A 19,083-nucleotide genomic window follows, 5' to 3' on the forward strand; every position below is an offset into this window, starting at 1 on the left:
CCCCCCCCCCCCCCGAGACACCCGCCATTCCCAGCCCCCCTCCTGCTTCCCCCGGAGCCCCCCTCCCTCTTTCCCAGCATCCCTTTCCTGTGCTACCCCAGCATCCTCCCCTCCCTTCCCCCCCCCACTCCCTTCATGCAATCTGGTTCTGGCCTTTGGGTGCCTGATGTGTGGTCGAGGGAGCCTTCGGGCCACAGAAGTTGGGTGGCTTTGGGCCGGGTGCTCTGGTTTCCCCGGGCTGGGGTGACTCGCTTGGAAGGCCGCATCGCTCACCCTTCTTGAAAGAAAATCGGTTATTCGGTTACTTGGTACTTAAAAGAAAAGAATCAACAACAGAGGACCTGCTGCGTTGTTAAAATACCACAGTGTCTTTCCCCAGGCTGCTCCCATGACAGATGGCTCCTGGAGTCCCCATCCCTCCACTCATCCTGCATGACTTTGTGGGTTGAGGTAGTTAAAGCAGCTGGCCATTCAACACCCAGCAAATGTCAACAGGTGCCTTTGGCAGAGACAGTATCAGCTTGCAGGAAGGCTCGTAAGAGGCCTTGCAAACTACGGAGAGAGCACAAATATGGGAGAACTGGAAAACGTTACTGGCCTTGTGACTGTTGCCCTGGATGAGTTAAGTTACTGTCCTCAGCTTACCAGTCAGTTAGTGAAACATGTGTGAGAGACCACAGCAAGCTTTGTGAAGTTACATGTTTAAAAGTCAGTACCTAATTAAAAGTGGCTAAATTTTCAGAGGTCATGAGCGCCCACAATTATCATTGAAGTCAGCAAGAGCTGAAGGCGCTTGGCACTTCTGAAAATCACACCACTTTTATTTAGGTGCCTAAAGATGGATTTTTGGTCCACCCTTCTGTTTTAGGAAACCATCCTAAAGTATCCTCAAATGTTCGGTTTATAATTCTGCCCCACCTCCATTAAGCAATCAGTCTCTTGTCAGTCTTGTGAATAAATTTTTGTATGAACAGTGTAGCCGAGAGGCCTCAGTCAAAGATTAGGGTCCTGTGGTGCTATACGCTGTATGGTCAGTCTCTGCCCCAGTAAGCTCATAATCAAGGATTATGACAAAACATCGTAAGTGGAAGAAATGGACAAACTGGGAGAAGGAGGTATCGATAAAGTTGGCATAAGTAGTCACTTACGACAAGTTTCACTGTATTTTGCTGCTCTCTGTAGAAGATGCTAATAATAAAGGCTGTCTGTTCTACTTACAAAGGTGCCTGTGGTGCTTCCTCAGTTTTTCAGTGGTTTCCAACCCCAAAGATCTACTGTGGAGATGTGGAATACACTGTACATCTTTAATGCAGAGAGGCAGTATACATGCTACAGCCTACATCCCACTGCCTTAATCCAAGTGGTTTGGGAGCTGTTGTGTCCACAGATTCCATGTCCCCACTGAACATGAGGCAAGCTATAAACCGCCCTATTTTTGCACAGTTGGGGATTCCCAGTGGATCTATTTCCTTTGCCAGCTATCCCCCTATTCTGGTATAAGGGGAAGAATACAGTGGAAGGGGGACCTGAGCTCTGTTGTACCTGACCTTCTGCTGGATCATCTGGCATCCGCAGTGCAAGTTAGAGTAGGACCCCTCTAACTGCCCACTGTGTCTTGTCATAGCCTCAGTGTAGTGGAGAACTGGGGGCCTAACTTGGTTTTCAATAACCCTGTAAGTCCAATGTCTGTGGAGCAGACGAAAAGACTAGCTCAAGAATGATCCTACTTCACGTTTTGCTTTGTGGCATCCCTGTGGTCAGAAAAGTTAATGCTGGTTTTAATTTCCTTTGTGTAGAATATGCTTCTTTCAATCTGCCTGTTCTCTCATCAGTAAACTTTGCTGTCTAATGTAGCACATGTCAAATGATCAGTCAGAAGTTTAATGAGAGCACTCTCTTGCGCTGTAGGTATCTCACCTCGAAAGACCAGTTCCATGCTTATCTCAAAGCAGAAAGGGAATCCAGGAATCAGGAAAACAATCAAGATGATGTCGGGGAGGAAGATCCTAGTAGCAATGACCAGACAGAGCCTCCAGCAAAACAGATGAAGCTAGATGGTGGTGATCAAGTTAGGAAGCAAGGAAGCCAAGAGGAAGTTGTAAAAGAGGAGGAGAAGAAACCCCAGGAACGGAAGAGAGCCAGAGGCCAGAATAAGAGTCGGCCATGTATGAAGCCAAATCACTATGAAAAGGACAGGCTGTGCCAATCAGTAATCCAGGTAAGTGGCTGGCCTGCTATGGTTGGCAACTTCAGGGTTCTTTAGATAAGAATATCTTTAGCTGTAAAACACCTAGCATGCATTTGGATTCCTAATAATATGTCATGAATGAGCCATCTACGTACCTATGGAATGGATGTTATTTATTCTCGGGAGGGGGTAATTCAGCTATAAAGCCTCAGAGAGCTTGCACTTTTTATTTAGGCCCTGTCTAGTCTGGTAGTTTTTGTGCTGGCACAACTCCTGCACCCCCCAGAGTAGATGTACTGCAAGAGGGTAATATGGAATATGCACTAGTGCAACATATCCCCATAAGTCACGGGTAAGATGTATGAGTGCAAGCCCCATTTTGCACTGGTTGAGTGTGTCTACATTAGGAGCTTGCATTGGTGAAGTTGCATTGATGTTTTACACGGATGCTAGTTTCTCTAAACTAGACAAGCGATCAGGAATGGTCAGAGTGTGTGTAACTGAAGACCATGGAACTCCTCCTGGAAACAAAGCTGACACACACACAGTAAAAATGAGCCCATTTACACAGAAAGGTGGGTGATGGTTTTACATTGAAAGTGTGTTTTGTCGTTGAAGGAATGTGCAGAGAAGTGCTACTTTGGCTCACAGTGCCGCTTCCTGCATGATGTTGGGGAGTACATGGCTGCAAAGCCCTCAGACCTCGGGGATAGCTGCGTGCTCTTCAAGACCTTCGGAAAGTGCATTTATGGAGTCACATGCCGCTTTGCTAGGGCGCACCTGGGGGAGGACTACAGGAACATCATTAATGAGGACCTTGTAAAGCAGTGGGAAGGGAAACCACTGGTGAGAAACAGCCTCAGCAAAGAGCTCCAGCAGCGACTGCGCAAGAAAAAAGTTTGCTTTGACAAATCCAGTGAGTACCTTCGTCACTTGGGCAAGCCCAGCAGCACAGGCAATGCGGGAAACAAGGCAGCAGGCAACTCAATGGGGGAGAAAGGGATAAACTGCACAGCATCCAAAGGGAATGCCGAGGGCGTGGATGTCCTACCTCCTGGAGAGGAGGCACCAGAATGTCTCGCAGTGTCAGAGAAGGGAGAACCTCCTGAATCAATGGTCCTGCAGAGTTCCTGCCTAGCGGATGCATCAAAGGATTCCACTCTCAAAACAATAGGCCCGGTGACCGATGAAGATGTTATAAAACTGCGGCTGTGTGAGAAAAAAAGAGTAAGTGCTAAAGCTGAGGATGGGGTCCTATTCTGTGGGTGCATGTGGTACTGGGCAACAATCAGGTAGTTTTAAAGCTGCATTTGAAAAGCCTCAGTCAGGGTGACTGGCAGTCTTGGCTGAGGTGAGTGTAGTTGAGGTACTGGTGAAGTATTCCTCGTGCACATGCCCTTAGTTCTTGGGTGGAGGAGAAGTCTTTCTGGTTCTGCATTTAAACAAGAAAAAGGTGGGGTCATACTGCAGTGGAGGTTGGTATCTCAGACCCCTAGTGAGGGGAGAGGCCTCCGTACACAGCTATCTAAGGATGCTGTCTGCTGTGATTAGAGAACTCCAAGGGCTCTGGTCTGAGCTTTAGTTTAAAATGTATTTCAGTGATTCTCTCTTTATAAACCGAGTAACCCCAATTATCTAGCCTGAAAGTCAGAAAATGGCTGCCACCCCCATGTGCTGCAGCGTGCATCATAAGTTGCTCTCCTGCTTATCCAAAATTCCTTTACCCGCTTCCCCCAAGTTTTGTTCTCAAACATGGTTAGTTAATGATTTGGATCTTTGAAGGTTGTGATGTTGTCATTTTGTAATAAATGCTTTTCAGGTCCGCTGTTCAGAAAAACATTTTTGTCTTGCTCATGTGAAACCCACCTAGCTGTAGGTGTTGCCAGCTCTGCCTGATCTGAACTCACCTGGCAAATGCCTCAGGATGTTTAAGAGGAAATGTACCCAGAAAGGCTGTCAGGCTAAGAAAAAAATCATTGCTTTTCAGAAAAACTAGTTCCCTTCTCTCTTTCTCGTACCACCTGCTATTACTAAAATGTTGTTTTCCCCATTTCTGAAGCTCTTTTTCACTTCACTCAGCTGGGCAATGCAATAGATGAGTCAGTTTAATTTTCTAGTCCTCCTGCCCTAGCGCAGTGCTGCAGTGTGGGGGTTCAAATGCTGCAGAGGAATGCTTAATTTAAAAACATACTGTTTTCATGGAAACTAAAAGGAAATGTGATGAATTCTGTAAAAGCCAAACTCCCAGGGTGTGTATAACTGAAATTCCCCACTTGGCCTTCACTATTTTAGCTCTTCTAATATGCCTTTCTGGTCTTTGTTTTTCCAGTTGGCTATCCAAGGCAAACTCTACCTGGCTCCCTTAACAACGGTAGGTCGAATAGTTCTAACAGAATTTGTTTTTTTCCCACTTGTGAAAATTTGCTGTAAACCCACTTTGATGGGACAAGTTCCTCACGTGAGTGGTGCAGGTCAAAACTTTTGCCAACTCTCTCCTGTTGCTCTGGGTTTCAGTGTGGTAACCTCCCTTTCCGGAGAATATGCAAGCGTTTTGGAGCGGATGTCACCTGTGGAGAAATGGCTGTGTGCACAAACTTGCTCCAAGGCCAGTCATCTGAATGGGCTCTCTTGAAGCGACACTACACAGAAGATCTCTTTGGAGTGCAGGTCCAGTATCATCACTTCAGCCATGAGGGAATCCAGGAACAACTCATGTATTTCTTACTTGGGGAAACATCGTCCACTGGGCATCTGCAGGGAGTAACTTTCCCTGTGCGTGAACTGCCCTTGTGTCTTTAAGCTGAGACTCGGGCATTTCTTTTGGAGAGTTCAGCTCATTTTGGTGAATCTGTCCTGTTTTCCCTTTCAGCTGGAGGGAGCATTTCCAGACACTATGACCAGATGTGCAGAGCTTCTGAACCAGACCATTGAGATGGATTTTGTAGACATCAACGTTGGGTGCCCAATAGATCTGGTGTATAAGAAGGTAACATTTAACAATATCCTCCATCCTTTCTCTGAGCAGGTGTCGTTCCTTTGCTTTTCCTCCCAATCCCTTGTCTGTTCACAACACAACTTAAATGTCACCACTGTCTGTTCAGTCTAAGGACCGTTATTTCTACACACTGAGTAACCTTCTCTATTCCAAGGCTTGTTTCAATGACTTCATAGCAAATGTGTTCATCTTACAAATAATAAGATGGCTTTTCTAACTGTCAGCTCTGCAAACTCAGCCTGGGATCTGAAAGTCAATCTTGGGTTTATTCTGAATCCTGCAGCATCTCAGCAACAAATCTTCTTCAACTGGAACCTAGGTCATAGAAAATAAGGCCAGAAGAGACCGTTAGATCATTTAATCTGCCCTCCTATACTGCACAGGCCATGGAATTTCAACCAGTTACTCTTGTAGGGAGCCCAATAACTTGTGTTAATTGTTAACACAAGTTAGTTCTGTTGCGGGTGTGCAAGCCAGGCCAGAATACAGCTCATGCTCTGCAGGCCTAACACACTAGTGAGAGCTTATTTTGTCAATGACCTCAGCAGCCACAACCCTAAATTTTACACCAGGGGCAGATCGGTTGAAGAGAGAGGTGCAGTTTGCAGAGTGGCCTTTCTGATCATTGTCACAGTTCCAGGGTTAACTGCACCTTTGACACCCCTCCACGCCAGTCTTCCTCCAGGACTTCCACTTAAAGGTTTCAGGCTTCCTAACTGTCACCTTTCTCATGTGGAGACCTGTGTCTCTTTTCCTCCAGATGGGTGTTTAGGCTTGCAGTCCCTCTGCACTTCACTGGGATTTCCCCAGCAGGTCTGGCTGGGGTCCAGCACCTGTGATTAGCCTTTCTCCAGGTGTTTCCACAGTGTATACCAGTTATCAGCCAGTTGTCAAAGCAGCCAACCTTTACAGAGCAAAATACATTTATTCTTAGGGCAAAAGCATTACAGAGAAAACACATAAAAAACAATAAGTCCCTATCCGCATCTTAAAAGGCTTACCAGAGGTCAGCCACCACAAGACTCTTGGGGCATGGCAAAGTGTTTCTAACCCTTCCACAAGGCTGGGGATCCCCTGTGGACAGAAGGTCCTGTCCATTTGCTGAATCAAAAAGAAAGCCCTGTGTCAGTTTAAACTCAGCCTTTTTAGACCAAAAGCCCTTTCTTTGTCTGTTGGTCTCTGGAAAATCCAGTTTGAGCCAGTATGTGTGAGCTGCTTGCAGGGATAGTCCAACCTTTCTGGGGTGGTTTTAATTTCGCCTTAATTATCCACCACTGTTTTTAGTTCCTGGAGGAACTGGTAATGCTCCCACCCCGAGCTACATACAATCCCCAGCCCACAGTAATACATAAACCATTCCTATACAATATTAGGGTGACCAGATCACAAGAGTGAAATATCAGGACACATTGGGTGAGCGGGGCAGGGGGCGGGGAGAGGACGACAATGACAGACACGGGTGCACAGAGCCATGAGAGGGGGCCCTAGGAAGCTGCGAGAGGGGTTGTACGGCCCCTGCTGCAGCCCGCACAACAAGCCACAGGGCAAGGACACCTATTGAATTCAATGAGAATTTTGTATGTGAATTGATGTACCTAGTTCTGAGATTATAAAGCCAGAAGGGATCTGGTGATCACCTGGTCTCACCGCCTGTATACCACAGACATAGAACTTTCCCAAAATAATTCCTAGAGGATAGCTTTTAGAAAAACACCATAACCCTTAGTATATTGTTAATTACTCTTACCATTGAAAAGGTATGCCTTATATCCAGTCTGAATTTGTCTAGCTGCAACTTCCAACTGTTGGCTCATGCTCTACCTTTCTCTGGTAGACTGCAGTGCCCATTATTAACTATTTGTTCCCCATGTAGATACTTAGTCTATAACCAAGTCACTTCTTAACCTTCTTTTTGTTAAGCTAAATAGATTGAGGTCCTTGAGTCCATCACTATAAGGCATGTTTTATAATCCTTTAATCAGTCTTGTGACTCTTCTCTGAACACTCTCCAATTTATCAATATCCTTCTTAAATTGTGCACACCAGAACTGGACACAGTATTCCAGCAGTGGTTGCACCAGTGCCAAATACAGAGATAAAATAACCTCTCTACTCCTGCTTGAGATTCCGATATTTAGGCATCTGGTCACCCTATTTCTGTATGCATTTCCCCAGATTTTTTTGTAAAAATCAAAACTGAACTGCCCCAGAAATTCTGGCATGTGGAATCATTGTGAAACTCGCATGGCTCCAACCCTGCTGATGAACCTTTAGATCCACTGCACAGACTTCTGCCACTTGAGCTAATGGAGTAAGTGATGGCAGAGGCAGTAGGTTGTCACAACCTCCATCATAGCTAGTCACCAAAGATTGAACCCAAGTCATCCAGACTTAGAAGCATGAGCTTCTACTACTTGAGTTCAAGATATAACTCCCTTAGCTGGTAGCTATACAGTTATCCTCTAAAAATCCACCAGAGGAGGGCACAAAACACAGGTTGGACAGTGAATTACAAAAGTGCCAAATATTATTATTAGACCTGCAATATTTTTCACAATGAACATCAGTGGGGGATAAACTGGGAGTTTAAGAATATTTGGAAAACAATTTTAGAATAACATTCAGTGCTGTGGTTTAAAAAAAAAAACCTGTTAAAACTCATAACTTAGCAGTATTCAGTGTTTGGAAAAAAAAACTTTTAGGAGCTATGGGATACAAGTTAAGAATGTTGAAACAGGAAGATGTTATGCTTAGTTACCATTTGGGCAAGGCGGCGTGCTATGTAATACTTGCAAGATTTCACTGTAATGTTTTACAATATATAGCAGCGCAATGCTGATTCCATTGATATTGTTGAGCAATTCATGCTGATTTTATTTATTTCAGTCCACATCTTAATAGTTTTGAATACTATAGATCACAATTTTCAGCTCGGTTGGTCTGAACATGCAGAGCTTTAAAACTGCTATGCTCTAAACTGTATATTAACTACAATTTTATAAACCTGCATGTCAGAGAACTTGTGTGCCACTACTACTAAACAGTGGCACAAGGCTATTCAGTGTGAATCACAGAAATGTAGGACTGGAAGGGACATCAACAGGTCATCTAGTCAACCCCTGCACTGAGGCAGGAGTGAATAATAACAACACTAGACCATCCTTGACAGGTGTTTGTCTAACCTCTTAAAAAAACTCCAATGACTGCTATTCCATAACCTCTCTAGGTAACTTGTCCAGTGCTTAACTACCTTTACAGTTAGGAAGTTTTTCCTAATGTCTAACCTAAATCTCCCTTGCTACAATTTAAGCCCATTGCTTCTTTTTCCTGCATGTCCTGAGTGGGATTGGGGAGAGGGAGGTCGAGGAAGTCGGTGGGTGTGTGGGGATGGACCAGGGGAAGCAGGGTGGAGGAACTGAGGGGGGACAGGACTGGGACTGGGGGAGTCAGGGGGGCTGAAGGGGATGGGACAGGACTGGGATGGAGGGAGCAGGGTAGGGGCTGAGGGGAGCATGAATGGGACAGGGTAGAGAGCTATGTAGGGCGGGGGAGACAATGGGGCTGGGCTGGGGAGGGTTGGGGGATTTGGGAGAGGGACAGGGGCTGGAGGAGATGAGAGGGGAGCAGGACTGGAATGGGGGGGAAGTTGAGGGGGTGGGACAGCAGGGGGAGTGATGGAGTGGGATGACGGGAGAGGCTGAAGAAGAGATTTGGGGTGGGGCAGGGACTGAGGGCAGTGGGTTCGGGGTGGGAGGTACAGGGGAGACTGCGGGGGAGGCTGAGGGAACAGGGTCAGGGTGGGGGCTGAGGGCAGTGGATTGAGAGTGGGGGGCACAGAGGGGACACTGCAGGGGAGGCAGAGAGAACAGGGTCGGGGACTGAGGGCAGTGGATTGAGGGTGGGGGGTACGGGGGGGACACTGTGGGGGAGGCTGAGGGAACAGGGTCAGGGTAGGGGCTCAGGGCAGTGAGTCTGAGGGGAGCCCTCCCCCAGAGGGACCTGCCAGGGGGCCAGGTGAGCCCAGCAGTGCTTACCTGGAGTGGCTCCCAGGAAGCAGGCAGGTCCCTCCCAGTCCCTCTGGCCCTTTCCTAGGGTCGGGTCGAGGGGATGGGGGGGGCTCTCTGCCCTGCAACCGCTGCCGGAGTCTACAGGCCCCGCCCCGCTGCAGCACACAGCGGAGCGAGACCTCCTCGCTGCCTCTGTGTGTGCCAGGGCAGGGGCAGGGCTGTGCTCTGCAGGCTCGTGCCGGCCAGGCGGCGGGCCCCGTGGGCTGGCTCCGCCGCGCCGGGAGCTCGGCTGCGCGCTGCCCCAGGGCCCAGGGAGGGAAGGTGAGTGGCGCCGGCAGCGCCTGCTTGCCGCTGTCTCCCTCATATAGGGTGACCAGACATCCCGACCAGTGTAAGGTCGGGACGCGGGACAAGTCCCCTAAAATCGGGACTGTCCCGATAATATCGGGACGTCTGGTCACCCTATACAGTATAGTCCCCCAAAGCTACGGCATGTAGTTGCACTGTCAATCTTGACTGCACTTCAAGATGGAAGTGCAAATCTTCTCTAGTTTATACAAATGAAAAGCAGCTGTCTGGTTAATTTCAGCAAGGCTCTTGGGTTCGGTGAAAACACAAGGATCTCTGACTGTGCCTGTTTTATCCCATAGGGGGGTGGATGTGCCTTAATGAACCGTTCCAACAAGTTTGAACAGATAGTCAGAGGAATGAATTCGGTGAGTACCAGGCATCCCCTGGCCGAGAAGAACGAGCTTCCAAACAGAGCTCTTTTGTCTGGTTTAGCTTCACTCCTCCCTTTGTGCAGGTACTGGATGTTCCTCTGACAGTGAAGATAAGGACTGGTGTGCAAGAAAAAGTCAACCTGGCTCATAAAGTAATCCCCAACATCCGGAGGTGGGGAGCTTCCATGGTCACGGTATGGGCCCCTGCCTGTGTTTGATGTCAGGAATTTGGCCAGAGTCCATGATGCTTTGTCTGTCTGTCTATCATTTAAGTGCATCTAGTCCAATCATCCTTTTTGGTAGTGGCCTGTGCCTGATGCATCAGGATAGAGGCATGAACCCAGACATCTGTGTAAAGTTGTATTGTGAGGGGAGGAGATACTACAGTGAGGACACATTATCATTAATACCACCTTGGTCTCGGTCCACATTGATAATCCCTCTGGCTTCTTGCTCTAGCTTGCAAGCACTGACAATGTTATGTTTGTTCATGATGTCTTTTTGAATTCTGCTAACCAGTTCCCCTACTGTTCACTGCAGCACTGACCTCTGCCGAATGCTTAGCTTCTGTGCTATCAAAGCGTTTCACTCTTATCCATTTTGAACTTGTTGCCTTTCTTGTAGTATCTCGACCTAGCTGCTTTAGATTACTTGGTGAGGTACTAATTGTAACTCTTCTTTCTGTTAGCTTCATGGCCGATCTAGAGAACAGCGTTACACAAAGGTTGCAGACTGGGAGTACATAGCAGAGTGTGCTAAATTAGCCAGCCCAATGCCTCTGTTTGGTATGTTTCTCTCGGCTGATTTTATTTTTTTAACTTTTTAATGATTTGGTTATTTTAAACCAGTTTGTTTTTCTGAAATGTGATCTGTGTATGGTTAAAATATTACTGGTCCAATTAACATAAAATCTGTCTTCCCCCAAACTTGCATCTCCTTCAGTGAGATGGTCTTCATTATTTGTTTGAGGGAAAGTTGAGACCTGAGCACATTCAGTCTTGGCAGGGAAGAGTGAAGCAGAGAGAGAACTAATGACAAGTCCCTAAAGTGATGTCAGAGAGGTGATAGATCGGCTGTCACCAGTAGTGGTTGGCCACTTAGCTTAAAATGCAGTTTTGGTCTGAAAAATTACCCAACAGTTCGACTGTAGTATAACTCCATTCAGGTCAATGAACTGACAGATGAATCTCCCCCACAGTCCCCTTGTGTATTCCAAGTCTCATCTACCATTAATCTCCTGTTAGCGTTGTGGAGCCATGAGGGCTTGGGCGGGGTGAGCTGTAGTTCATTCCTGTTCATGAATCGTCAGTTGAATTATTGTCTAACACAGTTCTATCCTCATGCTTCTGAAACCCCAGGGCAAGATAATACGGTTGCACAGGTGTAACAGAGCAGAATTTGAAAGTTACTGACGATAGAACTTGACCTGTAAAATATTATATACACACACAAAAATAGGTGTGTGCATGTCAGTCACCACCACTCGGGTCTGAGAAACACAACAAATTGCGCTGCAGCTGTGAAGGGCGTTCTTCTCCACCCCCTCACTCGAAGACTGTGCAGTGAGGGTCCGATAGGAGGTGAGTCATAGTGATTTTGCATGGCTTAGGGCGCTGCTGGATTCACCGCGCCAGCCACAGGTTGTGTACTACACTTTTACATGCAGACCTTGCTGGACTGTGTTAACATGCTCTAGGTATCTGGAGCTAGTCCGCAGGATTCATGCGGGGCAGTCAAAGCGCAACACAGCCTGTGGCTTGGGCAGTGAATCCAGTGCCCCAAGCCCTACTAACAATCACTGCGGCTTGCCTCCTCTCAGACCCTCACTGCTCAGTCTGTGGAGGAAGAGAAGCCAGAGGGGCAGAAGGAGGCAATGGCAGAAAAGAGGGAACGTACCAGAGGAAGGAGAAGAATCATCCAGGAAGGAGGTTCAGGCCCAGCACTGCCAAGGTAATTAAGGGCCCTAGGAGGGCAGCTTTCCTAGGGTTGATCCTCCCCTTCTCCCTGTTTGAGGGTGGGGACTAGAGGGTCCTTGCCCTCCCCTTGGCCATAGATAGCGAGGAGAGGAGGAACTGTTCCTGGCTTCTCTGGGGGAGGGGGAGGTCCTGTTTTCTGCAGGGAGATCGGTGGGGAGAGAGGTCCAAGAAACCTCCCTAATTTTTTTTTTTTTTTAAATAAACGATCTAAATGTTTCAAAGGAAGCTTGGCATCTCTGAATTGTTGGGCAGTGACACACAAGGCAAAAACCCTGTCGTGACCCTCAGGTCCCAGGTTGAATTTTCAAGATTGGCAGTTAGAAAAAATCCTTTTGTAAAAAGAATAAATTTAATCTGTAGTACCTGTGAGAGAATAAACATAAAGCCCCCAATGCCATTTTACAGGGTCACTTTTCAGAGTATAAGGGCACTTTTGAGTTTCATCCTGTGCCATTTCATTTTGACCTGATCTTGTGCGCCACTCTGACCTCCTGGGTTCTCTCCTCTCCAACACAGGAAATGGAGATATCTTGTCCTACGAAGATGCTAATCGAGCCATGCAGACTGGAGTTTCAGGGATTATGATTGCAAGGTAAGTGGCTGCCTTTCCTATTTACTTTTTTCAGAGTAGCAGCCATGTTAGTCTGTATCCGCAAAAAGAACAGGAGTCCTTGTGGCACCTTAGAGACTAACAAATTTATGAGAGCATAAGCTTTCGTGGGCTACAGCCCACTTCTTCGGATGCATATAGAATGGAACATATATTGAACACACACACACACACACTCACACTCTTACCAACTCTGAGAGGCCAATTAAGTAAGAAAAAAACTTTTGAAGTGATAATCAAGATAGCCCAGTACAGACAGTTTGATAAGAAGGGTGAGAATACTTACAAGGGGAGATAGATTCAATGTTTGTAATGGCTCAGCCGTTCCCAGTCCTTATTCAAGTCTAAGTTGATTGTATCTAGTTTGCATATCAATTCCAGCTCAGCAGTCTCTCGTTGGAGTCTGTTTTTGAAGTTTTTCTGTTGTAAAATAGCCACCCGCAGGTCTGTCATTGAATGGCCAGACAGGTTAAAGTGTTCTCCCACTGGTTTTTGAGTATTATGATTCCTGATGTCAGATTTGTGTCCATTATTTCTTTTGTGTAAAGACTGTCTGGTTTGGCCAATGTACATGGCAGAGGGGTACTGCTGGCACATGATGGCATATATTACATGGGTAGAGGTGCAGGTGAACGAGCCCCTGATGATATGGCTGATGTGATTAGGTCCTATGATGATGTCACTTGAATAGATATGTGGACAGAGTTGGCATCAGGCTTTGTTACAAGGATAGGTTCCTGGGTCAGTGTTTTTGTTCAATGGTGTGTGGTTGCTGGTGAGTATTTGCTTTAGGTTGGGGGGCTGTCTGTAAGCGAGGACAGGTCTGTCTCCCAAGATCTGTGAGAGTGAGGGATCATCTTTCAGGATAGGTTGTAGATCTTTGATGATGCGCTGGAGAAGTTTTAGTTGGGGTCTGAAGGTGACAGCTAGTGGTGTTCTGTTATTTTCTTTGTTGGGCCTGTCTTGTAGGAGGTGACTTCTGGGTACTCGTCTGGCTCCGTCAATCTGTTTTTTCACTCCAGCAGGTGGGTAGTGTAGTTTTAAGAATGCTTGATAGAGATCTTGTAGGTGCTTGTCTCTGTCTGAGGGATTGGAGCAAATGCGGTTATATCTTAGAGCTTGGCTGTAGACAATGGATCGTGTGGTGTCCTGGATCGAAGCTGGAGGCATGTAGGTTTAAAAAAAAAAAAAAAAAACACGATAACAAGGGTTTCCTCCTTGGCAAGGCTGTTCTTGGAGGTTTGTTACAGTGTATTTGGTATAAGAGGACTCCCATGGGAGTTGAAAGCTACAGCACTATTTGCTACTTCTGGTGTAGCCTTTAAAGGGGGCACCATCAGCTTACAGAGAGCTGTAAGCAGAAGTGCATGGTATTGCAAATGATTCGCAGTCAAACCAGGCTCTTGAGCACATGATTTGGGTGACACTCCTGTTTAATCTTGGGGATAGAAGCTGCTGCTCATAGGGTTGGCATAACTCTTAATCAGCTAGCAGGTTGAAAAAACGCAAGTCTCTTTAGATCCAAAGCTCCAGCCTTGATGATCTCCCTTTCTGATATTGTAATGAAGATTAAACTGGTTCTGACATTGGACAGCACAGCACAAGTGATTTGGAGGTCTGGGGACCATTTTGTCTAATCCCTGATCAATTTGGCCTATCTTATCTGTTGGAGAATTGACCCTGTTCCCCCTTCCAGAAACTACTTCCAATTTCACTTCTCAGATCCCAGCCTTAGAGTAATCCTGCTGATTAACCTTATGTTTGCTCTGCCCTGACTCTCACTTCTATGGGCTCTTGTGGTTAAAGAACAGACCTGAGTAGGGAATAAAACCTTGATCTAGTTCTCTTGCATCTGCTTCCTGTGTGACATTAGCTCAGTCACAACCTCTCTGGGTGGAATTTTCTAAGGCTTAAGTAATTTAGAAACAGACTTCCTAATGCCTTTCATCCCTCAGGTGTGTAATATTTATTAGTCAATTTCCCACACCTCCTGTTATCCCTGAGGTTAAATAGATGCTGGTACAGGATTACTTCATGTTCTGTCTTGGCTCTAGGCAGGCTCCTGGAGTATAAATAAATAGGGCACATGGGGAAGAAAAACAATCGTTGGGGCTCAGTTATTCTCACTTGCCGGGGTGCATTGTCCAGGAAAATCAATGGGAGTTGATCATATAGGAGTACAGAATTGAGCCCAAAAAGGTCAAAGTGAAAACCAGCAGATTCCCTGAAAAGGCTGGATTGTCTTGTTAGTGGTCAGATCCTCCTGTCAGAGCTGTGTTTGTAGGAGGCTTTAACTCGAAAATGAAATGCAGTCTTCCTGTGCCCACGGGGAGGTAACTCAGTAACACAAATGCTGTCTGGCTGGAGTCATCCCATGTCTCACATATACAAGTCTGTAGCTAAACTTCAGTTTTATAGCTGGAAAGCCCTGTCTTTGGTTACAAGCATTTTCCTTTCTGATCCAATCTTGTCTGACCACAGAGGGGCATTGATCAAACCTTGGATTTTCACTGAAGTTAAAGAACAACGACACTGGGACATCTCTTCCAATGAAAGATTTGATATTCTCAAAGACTTCACCAATTATGGCCTTGAACACTGGGGTTCGGATACCCAAGGGGTGGAGAAAACCAGGAAGTTCATGCTGGAATGGCTGTCATTTTTGTGCAGGTAACTTGCTTTCACAAACATCTTTGGTAGAAACCTTTTTCTTGTTGGGTCTCTGCCTCTACTGTAGAATAATAAAATTCAGTGACATTTAATATATGTATTTGCATTGTGAGGTATATTCCAGCTGGCTTATTGGAGTACCTTCCTCAGAAAATCAATGAGCGGCCTCCTTACTACATGGGAAGAGACTATCTGGAGACCTTAATGGCAAGTCAAAACGTGGACGACTGGATTAAAATAAGGTAAATGACTAACAGCTGTCATAAAATAGACAGTTGGTCATAGTGATTTCATCCTGCAACCTAATATTCAAATACCAGATGATGCACAATCATACTGGCATGGAAAGATCATGGGAACTTCATATTTTATCCTGCCTTCTCTCCCCACCTCCCAACTCAATATGAGAATTCTGTAGGGTTGGTTAGGATCGTGGTCTACTTCCCCAACACAGTAAGTGACAGTAAGAGACTGACTAGAATGGTGCAATACCTTCACTTCAGGAGGTTTTCAGTTAAGCCTTGTATTGCCATATTACTCTCTCCTTGTTTGTACGTGCCCACAGATGCCTATACTGAGAGAAGTCGTATCTGAGATGCTAATATAAACCTAGAGGAATTGACACTTAGTGTGCTTCCCACACCATGATTTGAAGGCTGTTACCAAGGAGGAAAATTAATGTGATTTTTTTTCAAGTTTACTGACTGCACAGTACCCAGTATATTATCTGTCTTGCAGTAGCGCGTAGGAACCCCAGTCATGTGCTAGGTGCTGTACAAAACAGAACAAAAAGACCGCCCCTGCCCCAAAGAGCTTCCAGTCTAGGTAATTCCACAGCTTGGGGAGTTGCTGGACTTTCCCCTCTCCAATCCACTGCAGGCTTTCAGAATGAATTCAGAATTAGACTTCAGGAGCCTTTTTTTTTTTTTTTTCTTGCATCCAAAAGTCTACAGCCACTGCTTGAAAAGTGACTCTGCAGACTTTCAGCCCCAACTGAAATGGCATTGAGAGTGTAGCCAGCTGCTGTGTCCCATCCCGCGGAAACAGAAAAGTTCCATTTTTGCTTCATGGCAGCAGCCTTGTCCTTTTTTGGGGGGAGGGGGGAGTAGCTAATCCTTGTCCATTTTGTTAGTATTGGAAACAGCTGCCTACAACCAAGTTACTAGAACGGTACATTTCAGCCAGGTTTTGTAAATGCCATTTTCCAAGCAGAGCCTTGCAACTTCAGTATCGAGTTAGCTCCTTTGTTCTATACTGCTCACTGAAAGCATGAAAACGTTTAAAACTTAAAATATAAAGTCTCTTTGCACTTTAATAAAATATATTTGTCACCTTCAAGGTAAAAAAAAGAAGGTAAGTACTAGCCTGCTTCCAGAAGTGTGGTTATAATGTATACAGTGTCTGCTCTGCATTCAGATAGCTTTATGTTCATGCCAAAGGTTCTATAGCTGTTGGTACATAGTTGCTCACTCTACTGGATTTCACTGCCTACATGTCTTGTCTTGTGGAAAATTATGATACTGCATTAATAAAACATTGGTTTCTTGGGAATTTTGGTTGTAAACATTTTATATACAAGACAACAAACCATAATATTCCTTAATGTGAACTTTTAGTACTTAGATATATTAGAGTTCTGTAGTATTGATGGGACAGATCCTCAACTCCATTGAAGTCAATGGAGCTACACAGATCTACACCAGCTATGTCATGATACACCAACTGAGGGAATCTGGGTCGTTAACATATGAGCACCAACTGTGTCTCGAGCTCAGCGTAAGCAGGAGAGGTGGGATGGGGAGTTTCAAGACACAAATTCAACTTTTTGAGAATAAGGCACCTGAAAGTCTGTGGGAGTTAGGTATCTAAATTGAAAATCTACCCCCTAGTTCCTACTGCAAAGAGAGCCTAGCCTACCACAGAGCGTATGTTGCATGACTGTGTGTTAGTTTGAGGTATTGTCAGAATCTGAATGTATTTGAATACAAATCTGTTTTGTTGCAGTGAGATGCTTTTGGGGCCTGTACCTACAAACTTTACCTTCCTGCCTAAACACAAGGCAAATTCTTACAGATAGGACTGATTGGAAGAGTCCTTAAACAGGCACAGCAAGAGAAGGCAATAGAGCTGTATTTGGTGAGACATGGATTATCTGCCTCTGGCTGCTGGGAATTAAATAAAATTTTATGGTTTTTTAATATCTAGTTAATGTTTGTCATTACACAAGCTGATAACTGGACAAGTGTCACAACTCAGCCTGTTCTGGCTGAGAGAGCTGCCCATCTTCCATCTAAGGATCTCTCTAGCTAGAATACTTTTGTGGTCCTCATTACCCATAGTTTCGGAGAACCTCACAATCTTAAATGGGTGTATGTGCTCAGCTCCCAGGAGGGCGGGTAGTGGGGTTTTTTTATTCCCATTTTAGAGGTGGGGGAACTGAGGCAGAGATGCCAAGTGGCTTGCCCAGGTTGTCACAGGAAGTCCATCGCAGAGCAGGGACCTGGATCTCTCAGGCCCACAGCTAGTGCCCTAACCACTGGGCCATCATCTCTGTGTAACTTTTACATTTTCTCCAAACCCTTCTCATGGCCTTTGGTGCAAAAAAAAAAAAAAAAAAATGAAGTGCTTGTTGGTCAGTGGCTTGCCTCAATTCACCACATGAGCTTTTTTTTTTTTTTTTTTTTTTTTTTTTTAACGTGCACATTGTACATCTCTTGGGTAGGTGCTTCTGTAGCAAGGGTTGATAAAGACCTTGAGGGTGTGAGCACTAGCATCAATGTAACCTTGCTTGGTCCAGCTGCGAGAGAGAGACGGACACACACACACACACACCCCTTCAACCATTTCACAAGTGCTTTCTTTTTACAGTAAGAATTTAAATTTCTTCAGCTCCTCTAGGTGTTCAGACAGGGGAAGAGATTCTTTCCACATTGATAGTGGACACCTAGAGTTGCTGAGGCAATTTAAATTTTTACTGAAAAAGAAAGCAATTGTGCAGTGGTTGAAGGGTTTGTTTTGTGTTTTGTCTGAGTGGCAGCTGGATTAATACAAACCATTAAATAACCCTACATGGTCTCCCAGGAGAGCCTTCCCCTTAGTCTCGCCAGGTTTTATTCAGATGTATATTATTTTGACACATTCAGTAAATACATTGCACAAACTCCCAGCCTGATACAAATAACTCTCCCAACTGCACTTGGTGTACAGCAGGAAAGATCCTGCGCTTGGGCTTTGAACAGATCTGCCAAAGATGTATTGGCAAGAACAAAATGGAGCTCATTCTCCCATATGTCATTGGGTCTGCAGGTCTACCATGAGTAAAAGCCATAGAAATTGATTCTAGCCAGTCAGTTTGCCACATATGACCCTAAATACATATCTAGAGCAGATCTGTCAATTCAGAAGGTGCCACTTTTACCTACATCCCTTCCAAGTGAGGTAGGAGTCTCACATTGATGTTTGTATACAAGGAGTCAGCAAACACTCTAGAATCAGTGTTGTGGTGCTGGCTCATGGTGATTGGATTATAGTGGGAAAGGAGGGTGCAGTTCCAGTCCCTCTCTCGTCCATACAAGCCATGTGCCATACTGATGCAGAAATGGCAACGAATAGGGCGACAAATGTGGATGCAGTTCTTTCTCGCACATGTGTTAACCCCTCTGGGTTCCTCTGCCTTTCCAGAGTTACTTCTAGAAGGGTGTTCACATGCCCCTTTTCCAAGTAGAACTACAGCTGAACAGATTCCCCTCAGTACATATTTAATCACTGTGTACAGAAAAGATATTTGGACCAGAGAATTTACATTTAAGAATGCCACTCTTCACTGCAGAGATGGGAATACCTAAAATGGACCTGTTATGGCTACTGTCTGAACAAGCAGCATTGGGTTTTAATGACACTCCTGTGCCCTGTTAA

The 19,083-nt window shown here is 45.5% G+C and overlaps 1 protein-coding gene across 3 annotated transcripts in view; it reads left to right on the top strand.

The window, feature by feature from the left end:
* The window catches only part of DUS3L (dihydrouridine synthase 3 like), a 17,971-nt gene extending 605 nt beyond the window's left edge, over positions 1-17,366 (top strand). Inside the window, exons 2-13 of one of the 3 annotated variants that reach the window (XM_034755390.1) lie at positions 1,909-2,218; positions 2,807-3,415; positions 4,518-4,559; positions 4,703-4,855; positions 5,058-5,174; positions 9,841-9,906; positions 9,996-10,106; positions 10,601-10,697; positions 12,405-12,480; positions 14,980-15,168; positions 15,282-15,410; positions 17,173-17,366. In XM_034755390.1, the coding sequence (XP_034611281.1) occupies positions 1,909-2,218; positions 2,807-3,415; positions 4,518-4,559; positions 4,703-4,855; positions 5,058-5,174; positions 9,841-9,906; positions 9,996-10,106; positions 10,601-10,697; positions 12,405-12,480; positions 14,980-15,168; positions 15,282-15,410; positions 17,173-17,245 (1,972 nt within the window). In that variant the 3' untranslated portion in view covers positions 17,246-17,366. Of the gene's footprint in view, positions 1-1,908; positions 2,219-2,806; positions 3,416-4,517; positions 4,560-4,702; positions 4,856-5,057; positions 5,175-9,840; positions 9,907-9,995; positions 10,107-10,600; positions 10,698-11,731; positions 11,863-12,404; positions 12,481-14,979; positions 15,169-15,281; positions 15,411-17,172 lie in introns of those variants that run through there. The other 2 variants (XM_034755393.1, XM_034755391.1) reach the window with 2 other exon arrangements.
* The last annotated feature ends 1,717 nt before the right edge of the window (positions 17,367-19,083 follow it).

Source organism: Trachemys scripta, chromosome 22, assembly GCF_013100865.1.
Source record: "Trachemys scripta elegans isolate TJP31775 chromosome 22, CAS_Tse_1.0, whole genome shotgun sequence".
NCBI lineage: Eukaryota > Metazoa > Chordata > Testudines > Emydidae > Trachemys > Trachemys scripta.